Source organism: Bos javanicus, chromosome 20 (assembly GCF_032452875.1).
Source record: "Bos javanicus breed banteng chromosome 20, ARS-OSU_banteng_1.0, whole genome shotgun sequence".
Lineage (NCBI taxonomy): Eukaryota > Metazoa > Chordata > Mammalia > Artiodactyla > Bovidae > Bos > Bos javanicus.
Genome location: NC_083887.1, coordinates 13,687,417 through 13,704,367, shown reverse-complemented (window position 1 = coordinate 13,704,367; position 16,951 = coordinate 13,687,417). Strand labels below are relative to the sequence as shown.

Genomic DNA, 16,951 nt, shown 5'->3' with positions numbered 1-16,951 from the left:
AACCACACTAAAGACTCCCATTTGAAAAAGGAAAGCATGGGAAACATAGCAGGCCCATACCAATTCTCAGGAGCAGTCTGGCAGAAACCGTAGGGATTCCGAGCTCTGTGAAGTTTCCCGAGATCGCCCGTTGGACTTACTTGGGTCTCCTTTCTAGCAAGAATTCCTTTAGCAGTTGTATGCGGTGGCCCCTGGTTTTGCCTGCAGGGAATTCTTTCTTGTCCATTATCCTCCATGACCGTATCCTAGACAGCTACTGGTATACATTCCTACTGATGCCAGTTTGAAGTCTGAGGGGTATTTTTGTAGGCCAGGCTTACTTATCTTTGGTAATAAAATGCCCTCAGAAACTTAATAGGTTTCTTTTCTGTTTGCTCACAACCAGATTTGTGTTAAAATAATATCCAAACCTGCCAAATTTTTTCTCATATGTGGACCTCTGTATGGTGCCCACCCTCTGGTCCTCACTTTAACGGCATCTGCTTCAGGGCCTTCTGACACCATAGACGTGAGGAGGAAGGCAGCACCCTCAACGCTAATCATAGTTCAGGAGCGCCGAGTGTCAGTCTTCTCTACAGAACAACTGCCTTTCCAGTCATCTAATGCCTCAGATCAGGGGCCACGGGCACAACTGTCTTAGCAGAACTCTTTTCTCTCCATCTTTGCAAACTGACCAGTTCTCACTTGAGCTCATCTGTCTTGTATAATCTTTCCAAAAGCAGCACATACCAACAAACATATACCAACATTCTTAGTTTTCCCAAACAATCCCCTCAGAGCTAAGACTTGATAGGTGACTGGCTTGCCTTCCAAGTTATGGTGAGCAACAATTTTTTAACAAATGTTATCCATGGTATACTGAGTATTACCAGCTTCCTACATCTGTGTCCTCACCTTCCATTCCTGTAGGTTCTTCATTTCTCTTATAGCAGCACTCTATTCCTGTGTTTAGTCTCTGTGGGTCTTAGGGTACAGGTTAAACCAATGTACAAAGTCAACTGAAAGCACAGTGACTCAAATAAGATAAAAATTATTTTTCTTCAGAAAGGATTAGTGGATACCAGGGGCCAGGGAGACTGGGAAATTATTGTTAACAAGTTTCTGTTTAGAAATGTCTTAGAAACAGTGGTAATGGTTGCACTACAGTATAAATGTAATTGGTGCCATGAATTGTACACTTAAAAATTGGCTAAAATGGTATATTGTGTTAGGTGTATTTTACTACATTTTTTTTAAGGTTTATATCTCTTGCAACTAACAGCACAGAGGTGAGTGGTCCGGAGCTGGAAGATAGCTCTGCTGCCCTTGGTATGTGGCTCCAAGGTCATTGTTCTCACTTTCAGTCCACAGCTAGCAAGACAGAGATCTATAATGACCCAGAAATTTCACTCATCACCTCGTTTATGTTCTGTTGTCCCATTGTGTATCACGTGGCCACAGCTAGTTTTAAGAGGGGCTGGGAAAGGGAGGCAGATGACTGTGTACCCAGCAAAAGCTCAGAGAACTCTACTATTAAGAGGAAGAACGGGGGAATAGATATTGGGGGGAAATTGGCAGTCTAAGGAGACTGGAAAAGGTGAAAGAGATTCAAACTAGGTAACTTTAGAACTTATGTGTTTCTTATATCCATGTTTCCATTCTAGTTTTAAAATGATAATAATTATAATGCATAATTATGTGGTGTTTGCTCTTGTACCAGGCGTTTTTCTCTGTGCTTTACTTATATTCTCACGTGAATCTTCATGATCACTCTATAATGTAGCTGCTTTTATTATGTACGTCTTCCAGATGAGAAAACTGAGGCTTAGGAAGATTGAGGGACTTGGCAACATTTTGACAACTAGTAAATGGTGGAGCCAGATTTTGGTAGTGTGATCTTCCTTAGAAGCATGTGTATAAATAATTTGATGATTTAATAGCAATTTTTCTTTGACCTCAACATTTCTTTACTTTCTCTGGGAGATTATTTTTCCCTTTATTGTTAAGGAAACAATAAAGCAGTATCACTATTTGCATTTTAATACAAATAAAATGTTTAAAATGTGTGTAATAATTTGAGAAAATCCCAAAACCATTTTTAAGCATAGAGTTCTGTAGCATTAAGTATATTCATATTGTTATCATGGTTATGTATATAACCATATATATATGTATACATGGTTATACATCACCATGTATCTCCAGAACTTTTTCATCTTTCCCGACTGAAACTGTATACCCATTGAACATAAACTTCCCTCTCTCCCCACCCACCAAGCCCCTGGCATACATCATTCGACTCCCAGTCTCTATAAATTTAACTGCTCTAGGAACTGCATATAAGTAGACTCATACAGTAATTATCCTTTTGTGACTAACTTACTTCACATAGCACAATGTCTTCTAGATCTATCCATAAATTTGTCGTGTGTCAAAATTTCTTTCCCTTTTAAGGCTGAATAATATGTAATATGCACTACATTTTTTTTATCCATTCAGCCATTGATGGACATTTAGGATGCTTCTGCCATTTGGCTATTATGGATAATGCCACAGTGAACACAGGTATACAAATATCTGAGTCTCTGTTTCCATTTCTTTGGGATGTATACCCAGAAGTGGAATCACTGAATCATATTGGAATTCTTTGTTTAATTTTTTGAAAAATCATAATACTGTTTTTTATAGCAGCTTTGCCATTTTCATTAGCAATATACAAAGGTTCCAGATTTTCTACATCATCATCAATGCTTATTATTTCCCTTTTTTTAAAGGGAAATAAATTTAACAGTACCTAAAATTTTGTTAGGACCCTCATTGCTATCTCCTGAGATTTAAAAAAATCAATTATAATTTCAGAAATAAAACTGGATCATGAATCCAAAAAAAGTCTATAACACTGAAATGGAATAACTTACTAGTTGAGATGTCTAAAAATATTTGAGAGTCTTACCAACCTGAAAGTAATGTAATAGCTCTTCTTTTTAGTGCTTTGGATCCAGTTAATTATTAACCTTTATTTTGGTTTTTCTTGTTGTTGTTTATTACTAGGAGAACACTGTAATCCTGCAGCAGCTACTCCCACTGCGGGCCGAAGTAGCCAGACTGCTCGGCTATAGCACACACGCTGACTTTGTCCTTGAGATGAACACTGCCAAGAGTACGAGGCATGTAACAGCCTTTCTCGGTTAGTCTTTTCTTAATTTCTCATGTGTTGCTATTTCTTTTTTTTTTTTTTCTTTAATGACTGTTTTGCTGCATGGCACTAGCTTGACAGAGGGCCTCAAAACCTAACATGCCCTTGAGAATATTATTTTTCATTCATGCAAGAGAAATGTATTGATCACCTGTTATGCATTAGATACTGTACTTAGTTCTAAGGGTTGCTCATTGTTTATATTTCGGTTATAGTCCTTGTCCTTGCTTCATTCTCTCTGTATCTTGATGGGGATTTCTGTGTTAATTCCTAACAAGATACTTAGAGACCTACAAGGAGATTAGCCTTTGGCTTTGCTCAGTGTCAGTAGGTGTTTGTTAGTTACAGCATGGCTGCTGATGAATTTGTGTGAAATAAGCTGACAGAGAGGACAAAAATGATAAGTACAACATACAGGAACAAGAATATTTTATGTTCCAGAAGCCACTTGTTAATATATAAAAGAATATAAGAATAGGCATCAAAACTGTTATTTAGTAACTGTCTTCACATTCATTTAAAGTCACTTTTTCATTCGTCTTTTTAAAACCACAGTTCTTATGTCCTTGACATTTCGTCTCTGGTACTCTGTCGTACTTACTCCTCTTAATCTCAGTGTCACTATTCCGGCAGGCACTCTGATATTCTCTTTCGTTTTAGTGAAAATGGTTGAATAACATAACCATTGTAAAGATACTAATTTTTGTTTTTATTGTCTCTAGTCAGTTTACCAGAGTATGATTTATTTTTTAACTTTCTCATTGACCCCATTCAGGCTTTATTTACTTCTAACTACTAGTGTATAATTTTATTAGCTTAGTTAATTTGGAGACAATGAATAATGCATCAAGATCAGCATTCAGCCTTAAATTCAGACCTCTCTGTTCTCAATGGCAATACCTTGAATTACTAATGTATATGCTGGCATCGTATATAACATGTAGCAGCTGTGCCATAAATGGTAGCTATTCATTATTATGTTATTCATTCATGAGACATTTATAAAATAACTGCCCCTAATGGTTGGACGATAGAAAAGACTAAGACGAGGTTCTTTTCTCAATGAATTTTCCGCTGAGTGGAAAATATAGAAATGTGAACTGGTAATTGCCATAAGTTCTGATGTATTTTATGCAAGAAAATGGCTTGGGGAGTTAACAGGTTTGGCGAGAATGTTTCCCTTAGTGGTGACTGTACATACTGAACATTTTCCTTAATTAACTTAATTTTTGAAAGCAGTTTCCCCTCTTTTTTAAAATTGGCATATTCCTATCTGAATTGTCCTCTTGCTACCTATACTTACCTGTTCTCTCACAGGCCTAATCAGAACGACATCTCTCTGTATCTTCCATGAGTTTCCTCTTTTCACCTCACAGCCCTCCTCGAGCCTCTGCATTCACCTCTTTATGGGTATGCTTCCCAGACATCAACGTCCCTTACAGAGCCAGCATTTTTTACCTTACATATGTAACGAATTGTGGAGACCAAACACACAATAAAAGCATACTGCTTTAGCTAAATACAGTGAAATAGTCAAAAACCGACCACATATTAAATTGCACTGTCCACCTAAAAAGTAGAAATACTGTGTCCAAATAGACCTTCTTCATAGGAATGGAGTAGTTATTAACTGAATCCATGGCTGTCAAAGGAATTGAGATCTGATTCTGATGATTCTGATCATAAGTCACATCTGATTTGTCTTCCCTAGCTCTGAGGAGCCAGCAGTGCAGGAGACACAAAAGAGTCAGGTTCGATCCCTGGGTCGGGAAGATCCCCTGGAGTAGGACATGGCAACCCACTTCAATATTCTTTCCTAGAAAATTCCATAGACAGAGGAGCCTTGCAGGCTACAGTCCATGGGGTCACAAAGAGTTGACACAGCTGGGCACATGGAACAGAACAGAGGAGCCTAACCTCACTGAAAAATAATCATGTACATGAAGAGTAATTCAGTTTCACTATCACCTCGTTGAGTTCTGTGAGATAAATTTCAGCTTTGTTGATACTGTGAGGAAGTTGTGGCCTGATTTGGGTGGTGCCCAAAGGAAAAAAAAAGAACAGGGAGCCATAAAATAAATTACCCTGAAGAGAACAGCGGTGCTGTCATAATAAAGCCTGCTTTCCTCTCTCCCTCCCTCTTTTTCCCTCTCCTTCCTTCCTGCTGATTTATTGTCACAAAGGAGGAAGCACCATGCTGAACTACTGGTGCTGTGTATGCTCATGCCTGCTCCCAAGGGCGATGGATTGCTAACTTTCCCCTCTTCCTCACAGATGATTTAAGCCAGAAATTAAAACCCTTGGGTGAAGCGGAACGAGAGTTCATTTTGAACTTGAAGAAAAAGGAATGTGAAGAGAGAGGTTTTGAATACGATGGGAAGATCAATGCCTGGGATCTCCACTACTACATGACTCAGACCGAAGAACTCAAGTACTCTGTAGACCAGGAGACCCTCAAGGAATACTTCCCAATTGAAGTGGTCACTGAAGGCTTACTGAACATCTACCAGGAGTTGTTGGGACTTTCCTTTGAGCAAGTGACAGATGCTCACGTTTGGAATAAAAGTGTTACACTTTACACTGTGAAGGATAAAGCTACAGGAGAAGTATTAGGACAGTTCTACTTGGACCTCTATCCAAGGTACTGAGGATCACAGTGGTGAAAGGGACCTTAGAGATTCATCTCCTACCCAGATTGAGACTCTTGTCTTTCATAACTCTCGTATGTGATTCCTAGTAAAGGGATTAAAAATGTGGGCTCTGAAGCCAGAATGTCTAGCTCCATCACTTACTAGGCAAGTTACTTAATTTTTCTCTGCCTCAGTTTCCTTATATATATTATGGGTCCTAATGGAATGGGATGGGAATACCAATCATACCTGCTTTGTATCGTTGTTAGGACTGAAATGGTTAGTCACATGCAAAGATTTTAGAAGACTGCTCAGAACACAAGTGCTTGATAGGTGTGAGCTTTCATCATCACCATCATGATCATCTAGTTTGTGTGCTGCGTTTCTTAAGTTACTTATTTACTTTTATAATTAGACTCTGGTTTTTGTTTTTTCACTGTGCCACATGGCTTGCAGGATCTTAGTTCTCTGTTCAGTTCAGTTCAGTCGCTCAGTCATGTCTGACACTCTTTGCGATGCCATGGACTGCAGCACACCAGGCTTCCCTGTCCATCACCAACTCCCAGAGCCTACTCAGACTCATGTCCGTCATGTCGGTGATGCCATCCAACCATCTCATCCTCTGTCATCCCCTTTTCCTCCTACCTTCAATCTTTCCCAGCATCAAAGTCTTTTCCAATGAGTTAGCTCTTCGCATCAGGTGGCCAAAGCATTGGAGCTTCAGCCTCAGCATCAGTCCTTCCAATGAATATTCAGGACTGATTTCCTTTAGAATTGACTGGATCTCCTTGCAGTCCAAGGGACTTTCCAGAGTCTTCTCCAACACAACAGTTCAAAAGCATCAATTCTTCAGTGCTCAGCTTTCTTTGTAGTCCAACTCTGACATCCATACATGACCACTGGAAAAACCATAGCTTTGACTAGACAGACCTTTGTTGGTAAAGTAGTGTCTCTGCTTATGCTGTCTAGTTTTGTCATAGTTTTTCTTCCAAGGAGCAAGTGTCTTTTAATTTCATGGCTACAGTCACCATCTACAGTGATTTTGGAGCCTAAGAAAATAAAGTCTGTCACTGTTTCCATTGATTCCCCATCTATTTGCCTCGAAGTGATGGGAACAGATGCCATGATCTTAGTTTTCTGAATGTTGAGTTTTAAGCCAACTTTTCCACTCTCCTCTTTCATTTTCATCAAGAGGCTCTTTAGTTCTTCTTCGTTTTCTGCCATAAGGATGGTGTCATCTGTATATCTGAAGTTATTGATATTTCTCCTGGCAATCTTGATTCCAGGTTGTGCTTCATCCAGCCCGGCATTTCACATGATGTTCTCTGCATATAAGTTAAATAAGCAGGGTAACAATATACAGCCTTGACGTACTCCTTTTCCTATTTGGAACCAGTCTGTTGTTCCATGTCCAGTTCTAACTGTTGCTTCTTGATCTGCATACAGATTTCTTAGGAGGCAGGTCAAGTGGTCTGGTATTCCCATCTCTTGAAGAATTTTCCACATTTTGTTGTGATCCACACAGTCAAAGGCTTTGGCATAGTCAATAAAGCAAAAGTAGATGTTTTCTCTGACCACATATCAAACCCAGGCCCTCGATAGTGGAAGCACAGAGTCCTAATCACTGGACTGACAGGGAAGTCTCTGCATTTCTTAATTTAAAATTAAGAATGTTTATTATTCAGGTACTCTGTCTGCCAATACTCTTAAATCTGTGACCACTCCCTTCAGTCTGGCTGAAAGGCAGCACAGTATTAAGGAATAGCAAGATCTTGGCAATCATTCAAACTTGAGCTGCAGTGCTTGAGTGAAATAACCTTTGTGGGTCTCTATATCCACCTCTGTAATACAGGAATGATGTTCCCTTTTCAGGAGTGTTCTGTACATTCAATTATTCAATCAATGGCAAGAATTAAGAATATTTTTATCTCTATAGCATGTAGTAACTGTATTTCATCAAATATAAAAGGATTTAGGTTACTCTCTGTGGGCTGTTTTCTGAAACAAAAGCCACCCTGTTGCAATTTTACTAACTAGACCATAGTAAATAATAGCATCACTTTAGATCAGCAACACATACAAGTTCATAATCTTCTGACTTGGGGTGACTTCAAGAAGGTTCTGGATAACTCCATCAGCCAGATAGGAGGCAGAGTTGTCTTATCCCACTGCTTTATGGACTTTCTTTCACTTCTGGTATGATCTAAAGATAAACCCATGCCAGAAGTGGATAAGTCTGAATAATGAATAATGTCAGGATATAGTTTGAGGCCAAGAATTCTTTCAGGGGAAACCCTTCAACATTGGGGCCTCGATATAACTGTGCCTCGATTCTCTTTCCGTGGTCAAAGATAGCAGTTCTCACTGCCCCATCCTGCTGTTCCTTTGCCAAGATATAACTGCTGTCTTCTGTACTCAGAGATCTGGTTATCGCTACCAGCACTCGTATGGGGACCAGAGAGTGATGTTTCGTGAGGGTAATGACCTAGTTAATAGTCACTTTTGTCAACTGACATGCTTGCTTCTTGTTTTCTTTGTCTACATGACTCAAAAAAGAAGATATTTGTAGTAGGAAAGGAAAGACCAGTTTCCTTCTTTTTAAAATCACATATCAATTTTAATTCATCAAACCCTGAGATTCTCAAACAATAGAAGAAACAAAAACTCAAATAGTTCCAATGTAAAGATTGCCAGGTAATGGCATCTTTTTAAATCACCATCCTTTTATAAACAAAATGTAAAGATGTCATCTCGGAGTAAGGAAACCTCTGAAATTAAGTAAATCAAGTTTATTTTTTTAAAGGAAAGATTAAAAGCCCCTCAGTGGCACTGATTTTTAAATTGGTAGCAGTCTTTATGGCTTTTCATAATGAACCAAGAGATATAAAATATACCAGGATAAACACTTTCCAGATTACTTTAGTTCATTTTCCCCTGTTAAAAATAGCATTTATAGATCTGTTTACCTGTTTAAACAACTCAGTCTAACTACATGAAATCATTGTAGAACCACTGATGTGCCCTTTGAACATCCAGAGACTAGCTGGCTGAAAATGTTATGAAATTCAGTGCATGGTTTCTGGTGTATTTGTCCGTGGGTTCTCTTCCTTCCTCTCCCCTTCTCTGTCTGCCTTCCCTTCCCATTGCCCTGCTCACTCCTAGCTCAGGCTTGACCAAGTTCTTGTTGTTGTTGATTTATTTCTACTTATTTATTTCAAATAGACTTTATCTTTTAGTGCCCTTCTAGATTCACAACAAAACTGACCAGAAAGGACAGACATTTCCCATATATTCCCTGCCCCAACACATGTACAGTTCCCCCATTATCAACATCCCCCACCAGAGTGGTACATCTGCTAACAACTGATTAACCTACATTGACACATCATTATCACCTAAATTATATTTGGGTTCACTCTTGATGTTATACTTTCTTTGGATTTGAAAAAACATATAATGTCTATAAACCATTAGAGCATCATACAGCGCAGTTTCACTGCCTTAAAAATCCTCTGCTCTATCTATCCATTTCTTCTCCTGCCACACCAGTCCCTGGAAGCTACTGCTCTTTTTACTTTCTCCAAAGTTTTGCCTTTTCTGAAATAATGTCATATGTGCTTAGTCACTCATTAGTGTCTGATTTTTACAAACCCATGGACAGTAGTCCATCAAGCTCCTCTGTCCATGAGATTTTCCAGGCAAGAATAATGGAGTGGGTTGCCAGGAATATCATACAGATGGAATCATATGGCGTCTTTCATTTAACATTATGCATTTCAGGTTCCTCCATGTGTTTCATGACTTAATAGCTCATTTCTTTTCTTTTTAGCACTAAATAATATTTCATTGTCTGGATGTGCCACAGTTTATTCATTCATCTACTAAACGGCATCTTGATTGCTTCCAAGTTTTCGCAATTATGAACAAAGCTGTCATAAGCATCCTTGTGACATAAGGGGCTTCCCTGGTGGCTCAGTGGGGAAAGAATCCACCTGCAATGCAGGAGACCCCGGTTCAATTCCTGGGTCAGGAAGATCTGCTGGAGAAGGGATAGGCTACCCACTCCAGCATTCTTAGGCTTCACTGATGGCTCAGCTGGTAAAGAATCTGGCTGCAATATGGGAGACCTGGGTTCGATCTCTGGGTTAGGAAGATCCCCTAGAGAAGGGAACAGCTACCCACTCCAGTATTCTGGCCTGGAGAATCCCGTGGACTGTATGGTCCATGTGGTCTCAAACAGTCAGACATGACTGAGTGACTTTCTAATTCTAATCTAAGCATCCTTGTGCAGGTTTTTGTGTGGATATACACTTTCAGTCCCTCTGGGTAGATACCAAAGAGCGCAGTTTCTATATTGTTTGGTAAGAGTATGTTTAGTTTTGTAAGAAACTACCAAACTGTCTGCCAGAATGGATGTACTAGTGTGCATTACCACCAGCTGTGAATGAGAGTTTCTATTGTTCTACATCCTGGTAGCATTTGGTGGTGTTGGTTTTCTGGATTTTGGTCATTTTAATAGGTGTGTAGTGGTATCTTGTTTTAGTTTGCATTTCCCTGATGACATATGATGTGGAACAACTTTTCATATACTTAATTATCATCCCTATCTCCTTTGATGGGGTGTTTGTTAAGGTCTTTGGTATGTTTTTTAATCATATTGTTTATTTTCTTATTGATGAGTTTTAAGAGTTCTTTGTATATTTTTGATAACAGTCTTTTATCAAATGTCTCTTTTGTAAATATTTCCTCCTAGCCTATGACCTGTCTTACCATTTTCTTTACAGTGTTTTTCTCAGAGCAGAAAATTTTCATTGCAATGAAATCCAGCTTATTAAGTTCTTTTTCTTTTATGGATTGTGCCTTTGGTGTATCTAAAAAGTCATTGCCAAACCCAGAGTCATCTAGATTTCCTTCTGTGTTGTATTCTAGGAATTTCATAGTTTTGCATTTTACATTTAGGTCTGTGATCCATTTTTTGAGTTATTTTTTGTGAAGGGTGTAAGGTCTGTGTCTAGACTCATTTTTTTGCATGTGGATGTCTAGGTGTTCCAGCACCATTTGTTGAAAAAAATTGTCTGGGCTCTGTTATATAGCCTTTGCCCTTTTGTCAAAAAGAAGTTGTCTATATTTATAGAAGTATATTTTTAATTTCCAAATATTTGGATATTTTCCAGATAGCCTTCTGCTATTTCTAGTTTGGTTCTGTTATTGTTGGAGAGTGTACTTTATCTTTTCAGTTCTTTTAAACTGTTTTGATTTATGTCCAGCGTATAATTAGTCTTGGTGAATATTCCATGTGTACTCAAGTATTGTTTTCTGTTGTTGAGTTGAGGGTTCTATAAATGTCAGTTAGGTGAAGATAAATGATAATGTTGTTCAGGTTTTTTGTATCTCAGCTGATTTTCTCTCGGCCTGTTCAATTAATTTCTGAGAAAGGAAGCCTCTAAATGATTTGTCTATTTCTTCTTTCAGTTCTATCAGTTTTTGCTTTGTGTATTTTTTTAAATTGAAGCATAGTTGATTTACAATGCTGTGTTAATTTCTGCTGCAACAATGTGATTCAATTATATATAGATATATATATATTCTTTATATATATGTGTGCTTTCTTTTCTATTATAGTTTATCATGGGATATTGAATTGCTTAGTATATTTTGAAGTTCTGCTTTTAGATATATACATATTTAGAATTGTTACATCTACTTAGAGAATTGTCCCATTTATCATTATATAATGTTCCTTATTATCTGTAGTAATATTCTGAGTTTACAGGTATTTTCTTTTAGCACTTTAAAGATGGCATTCCATTGTCTTCTGGCTTGCATAGTTTCAGACAAGAGATGGCTGTAACATGCAATGTGTTCTTTTCCTCTGACCGCCTTCAAGATTTTCTCTTTGTTCATCATTTTTAGCAGTTCTGTACACTTAGGAATATGGGATAATTTTTTTTCTAGTTCTTTGTTTTGTGTTTGTCTTCCTTGGTGTTCTCTGAACTTATTGGATTTGTGACTTAGTGTCATTAATTTTGGAAAATTCTCAGCTATTCTTTTGTTTTGTTTGGATTTTTTGGCCTGCACTGCGCAGCTTGCAGGCTCTCAGTTCCCCAGCCAGGAATTGAACCCAAGCCCTTGGCAGTGAAAGCATGGAGCCCTAACCACTGAACTGCCAGGAAGTCCCCTAATTTTGGAAAATTCTCAGCTATTCTTCAAATATTTCTTCTGTCCTCTATTCTCCTTCTGAAATTCCAGTTACATATTTAGTAGGTCATTTGATATTGCCCTGTAAATCTTGATTCTCTGTTCTGTGTGTGTGTGTGTGTATGTTAGGTAATTTCTCTTGACCTATCTTTGGGTTCAGTGATTCTTTGCTTGGCTGTAAGAAGTCCATCGATGAGACTATCATAGGCATTCTTCATCCTTATTACTGTGCTTTTCATGTCTAGCATTTTCATTGTATTCTCATAGTTTACAGCTCTCTTCCAAAATTATCCATCTGACTGTGCAGACTGTCTATCTTTTCCTCAAGAATGTTTAACATTTAACAATTTATTTTAAATACTCTAAAAGCACCAACATTTTTGTCATCTGAATCTCTTTTTCTTGGTCTTTTTGCCTCTTGACATTGTGTTTTTTCCATGTGTCTTCATATGCCTTACAATTATTTTTTAAAGTCAGACATCTTATATAAAACAGTCAAGACTGAGACAGTCTTTATGCCTAGCAGTGGGCACATACTTGCTGGACCATTCATGTGAGTGTCTGATTCATTCTATTTAGTACTTGAGCTGGATTTGGGCCTTGTTATTGCTATGGTTAACCTCAGTGAACCCAAAGCTTCAGCTCAGATTCCTGTATGTGTTTAGAATGAGAGCTTATTTGCCAGTTTTTTATTAGTCTCTGTTCCCCGCTCAATGTGAGTTTGTCCATTTGTTCTGTGCTTTAAAGAGGTCTCTTTTCATGCTTTGTTCCTCTCCTTGTAGTAGACTGCTATTATTTATTACTAGATTCCTATTAGCCTTGTTAGGGGAGTGTCATTTCTGTTGTTCAGATTAAAGGTCAGTCTTAGGAAGGCTCTGAGTCCCTGGGTGTTAGGAGTGGGCCTGTTCAGTGAATCTGCCCCATCCTCAGCTGTAGGTCTGGGCCAAGGATGTTTTCCTGACCCACCTTCAGAGTAGAGTTTTTTTGTTTGTTTGTTTGTTTGCTTTTCTGTTACCATCCCCCAGTAGCAGTGAGGTTTTCCAGTGCTCTTAAGGCAACGGTGTTTTTTGCCTTTAAGGTCCAGGCTCGTGTTCTCTAGGAGAGAGATGAAACAGACCTGGGCAGGGCTCCCTTCCACCAGGCCTGCATCAGCACTGATTCTTTCTCAGGGCTCTCATCCTGCCCCTGACTTTTTTGTGTGGTCCCAGTAAGATCTGTGGAGAAAACCTTACAAATGGATGCAAAATTTCCCTTGTGTAATAACTCCTAGTGCTTCCCTACTTTTGCTGGTCCACCATCAATCTTTATCAATTTGTTAAAAATTCTCTTACTGGTGTCTGCAGGTTAAAAAAAACACACATACACACAAGCCAAAAAAAAAGTGCTTGCTTCCTTTCTCTCTATCCTTGGAGGCATCTGTCTTAGATTGTAGATTGCACTTCAACTTTCAATTTATGATGGGCTTCCCTGGTGGCTCAGAGGTTAAAGCACCTGCCTGCAATGCGGGAGACCTGGGTTTGATCCCTGGATCGGGAAGATCCACTGGAGAAGGAAATGACAACCCACTCCAGTATTCTTGCCTGGAGAATCCCATGGACAGAGGAGTTTGGTGTACTACAGTCTACGGGATCACAAAGAGTCAGACACAACTGAGCAACTTAACTTTCACTTTCAAGAAAAGCTGTGATTTGCAGATTGTCCATCATGTTGCTGTAAGAATAGGATCAATGCCCTGTTCAGCTTGATTCTTAATCAAGCCGTTTCTTAATGGGAAGCTGTAAAAAGACTGGTTTGTTTTTGTTTTACCTGAATAACTTCAGCAGGTAAAAAACAGTTGAGTCATCAAGAAATAATAATACAGTAAAAGATTTACAAATCAAAACATCAAACTAAACTTAAATGTATTTTAGTGCTCTGAGCAAAGAAAAGAGGAGGAAACCTATTCCTACAATAAAGTCTAACAGCCCTTAGCTTCTGGAGAGACCATCACAGATATCACATTGTCCTAGCATAGATGACTTTATAGTATAATTTATGCTTATTTTCCCAGGCTAACTAAAACCATTCTGTTTCCAAAAAGGCCTCTCTGGTTTATAAAAGGAGCTCATTTAATTATGAGTACTGATTCTCCCCTTATTGAATAAAAGAACAACTTTACTCTCTGGATTTTAGTTTTTATCAGTTTTTTTTAATCAATTTTAATTTTAAGGAAAAAGTGCCTAGTAAGTCAAACTCTGTATCTCATATTTGCCTCAACACTATTTAGTGTTTCATCTTTGAAGTCAAAAAGCAGGAGCTGGTTAAATTGGACATTCAACTATACCCTATTTGAGGTATATATTAATTCTTACATTAAGATTTCAACACAAGTTCAGTTCAGTTCAGTTCAGTCTCTCAGTCGTGTCCAACTCTTTGCGACCCCATGAATCGCAGCACCCCAGGCCTCCCTGTCCATCACCAACTCCCAGAGTTCACTCAGACTCACATCCATCGAGTCTGGATGGCCATCCAGCCATCTCATCCTCTGTCGTCCCCTTCTCCTCCTGCCCGCAATGCCTCCCAGCATCAGAGTCTTTTCCAATGAGTCAACTCTTCGCATGAGGTGACCAAAGTACTGGAGTTTCAGCTTTAGCATCATTCCTTCCAAAGAACACCCAAGGCTGATCTCCTTTAGAGTGGACTGGAAACCTTGGAAATACACCTCATATCAAGTGATAGTGGGGTTTTTGTGGGGTTTTTTTTTTTAATTTTCATTGTTTCATTTTGACAGAACGTTGACCTACTTCATGAAAGGTGAGTTAAATGTTTCAAAGCATCTTCCGTTATCCAGTGAGTGAGAGAGGCCAAGCCAATGCTGTTGCTACAGAAGAGTGTCTGTGTCTCACCAGTTGTGCTTCTGGTCCCTCAGGGAAGGGAAGTACAACCACGCAGCCTGCTTTGGGCTCCAGCCTGGATGCCTCCTGCCAGACGGGAGCCGCATGATGTCCGTGGCCGCCCTCGTGGTGAACTTCTCACAGCCACTAGCAGGTCGTCCCTCTCTCCTGAGACACGATGAGGTGAGGACTTACTTCCATGAATTCGGTCATGTCATGCATCAGATTTGTGCACAGGTGAGTGATTTTTTTTTCTTTAATGATAAACCTATTAATTGCTTTTCCAGAATTTTCTTCCCACTGATGTCAGATTTCTCAACATGTTTCTTAGCATGTTTTTCTCAGAAGCTGAACGTGTTCAAAAATGTCATAGGGCTTCTACAAAACCACAAAGTTTTCTTATTGTGTCCTATTTCACAACATATTTTTACTCCAAGATCAATCCACTGATGAAGGAACTTCACTGAATACCATCGTATGGCGTGACTGCATGTGTGCTCAGTCATGTCAGACTCTTGCGGCCCTGTGGACTGCAGCCTGCAAGGCTTTGTCTGTGGAGTTTTCCTTGCCATTTCCTTCTCCAGGGGATCTTCCCGACCCAGGTTCAAACCCTGTGTCTCCTGTGTTTCCTGCATTATCAGGTGGATTCTTTACCACTGAGCCACCTGGAAACCCCAGACTGTGAAAGAAAGAAAACTATTGTTAAGGAAGGGTGTCAAATATTTGTTTTTCCCTTTTAAATCTTTTCCTCAGAGGAATTTGGTGTAAGCTTCAGAGATAAACTGTGCTATAATCTGTCTCTTATGCTTATTAATGCTTTGTTTAGTTCAATGGTTTTCAGTCATCCAGACTTTATACTCCTTTTTAAATAATAAATAATTTCTTAGACCATCCTTTACTAGGCGTCAATTAAAATCACAGATAACATGGTATAACCATGGGGGGAATTTACCAAGAAAGAGATGTATGTGTGCAATAGATTACAACTAATTACTCTTTATTTCTAAAAATGGAAAGTATATTTATTCTCAACTTCATAACACAGTCCAGTAAACTAGGCCCAGACTGTTCTAGGATGAACCATGTGAACTTGCTAATATTTAACCACTACTGACATGAAAACATCTAGTCCAGTTGTTCAACCTAACAGTTTTTTAAATTGATATTTACATAAATGGAGGGTGGAGGGACAGTTTTCCAAATTGTAAATCTCCATCCATCTCTAAAGGTGAACTTTTTAGAAATAACCTCTTTATTAGAATAGTTTTAGATTTACAGAAAAATTGCAAAGATAGAGCTCCTCACCTTGTTGCCCTTACTATTAACATCTTACAGTACATTTGCCAAAACTAGGAAGCTAATTTATGGTACTTCTAACTAAACTCAACACTTTACTTGGATTTTTCCAGTTTTACCCAAACGGTCTTTTCTGTACAGATTTTTTTTTTCAAATCTAGGTAATATCCTCACTAAACATAAACAAAAGCATTTTCTTTATATTTTTCAAATTATGGGCCCGCCAGGCTCTTCTTTCCATGGGATTTTCAGGCAAAACTACCGGAGTTGTTTGCCATTTCCTTCTCCAGGGGATCTTCATTACCTAGATCAAACAGGGATCGAACCCTGTCTCCTGTGTCTCCTGCATTGAAGGCAGATTCTTTACCCACTGAGCCATAAGGAAAACCCCTTAATATCCTCACTGAACATAAAAGAAAACATTTTGTTTATGTTTTTCAAGTCCTAGGCATGGTTGTGTAGAATGACATAATGAAGAATTCAGGTTCAGTTCAGTTCAGTTCAGTTGCTCAGTCATGTCCGACTCTTTGCGATACCATGAATCGCAGCACGTCAGGCCTCCCTGTCCATCACCAACTCCTGGAGTTCACTCAGACTCACGTCCATCGAGTCAGTGATGCCATCCAGCCATCTCATCCTCCGTTGTCCCCTTCTCTTCCTGCCCCCAATCCCTTCCAGCATCAGAGTCTTTTCCAATGAGTCAACTCTTCGCAGGAGATGGCCAAAGTACTGGAGTTTCCGCTTCAGCATCATTCCCTCCAAAGGAATCCCAGGGCTGA

General features: G+C 38.9%; 1 protein-coding gene across 3 annotated transcripts in view; it reads left to right on the top strand.

Moving 5' to 3' along the window:
- NLN (neurolysin) overlaps positions 1-16,951 on the top strand; it is a 100,626-nt gene that overhangs the window by 57,570 nt on the left and 26,105 nt on the right. For all 3 annotated transcript variants that reach the window (XM_061393402.1, XM_061393404.1, XM_061393403.1), the window contains 3 exons: positions 3,031-3,166; positions 5,450-5,816; positions 14,912-15,113. In XM_061393402.1, the coding sequence (XP_061249386.1) occupies positions 3,031-3,166; positions 5,450-5,816; positions 14,912-15,113 (705 nt within the window). The remainder of the gene's footprint in view (positions 1-3,030; positions 3,167-5,449; positions 5,817-14,911; positions 15,114-16,951) is intronic.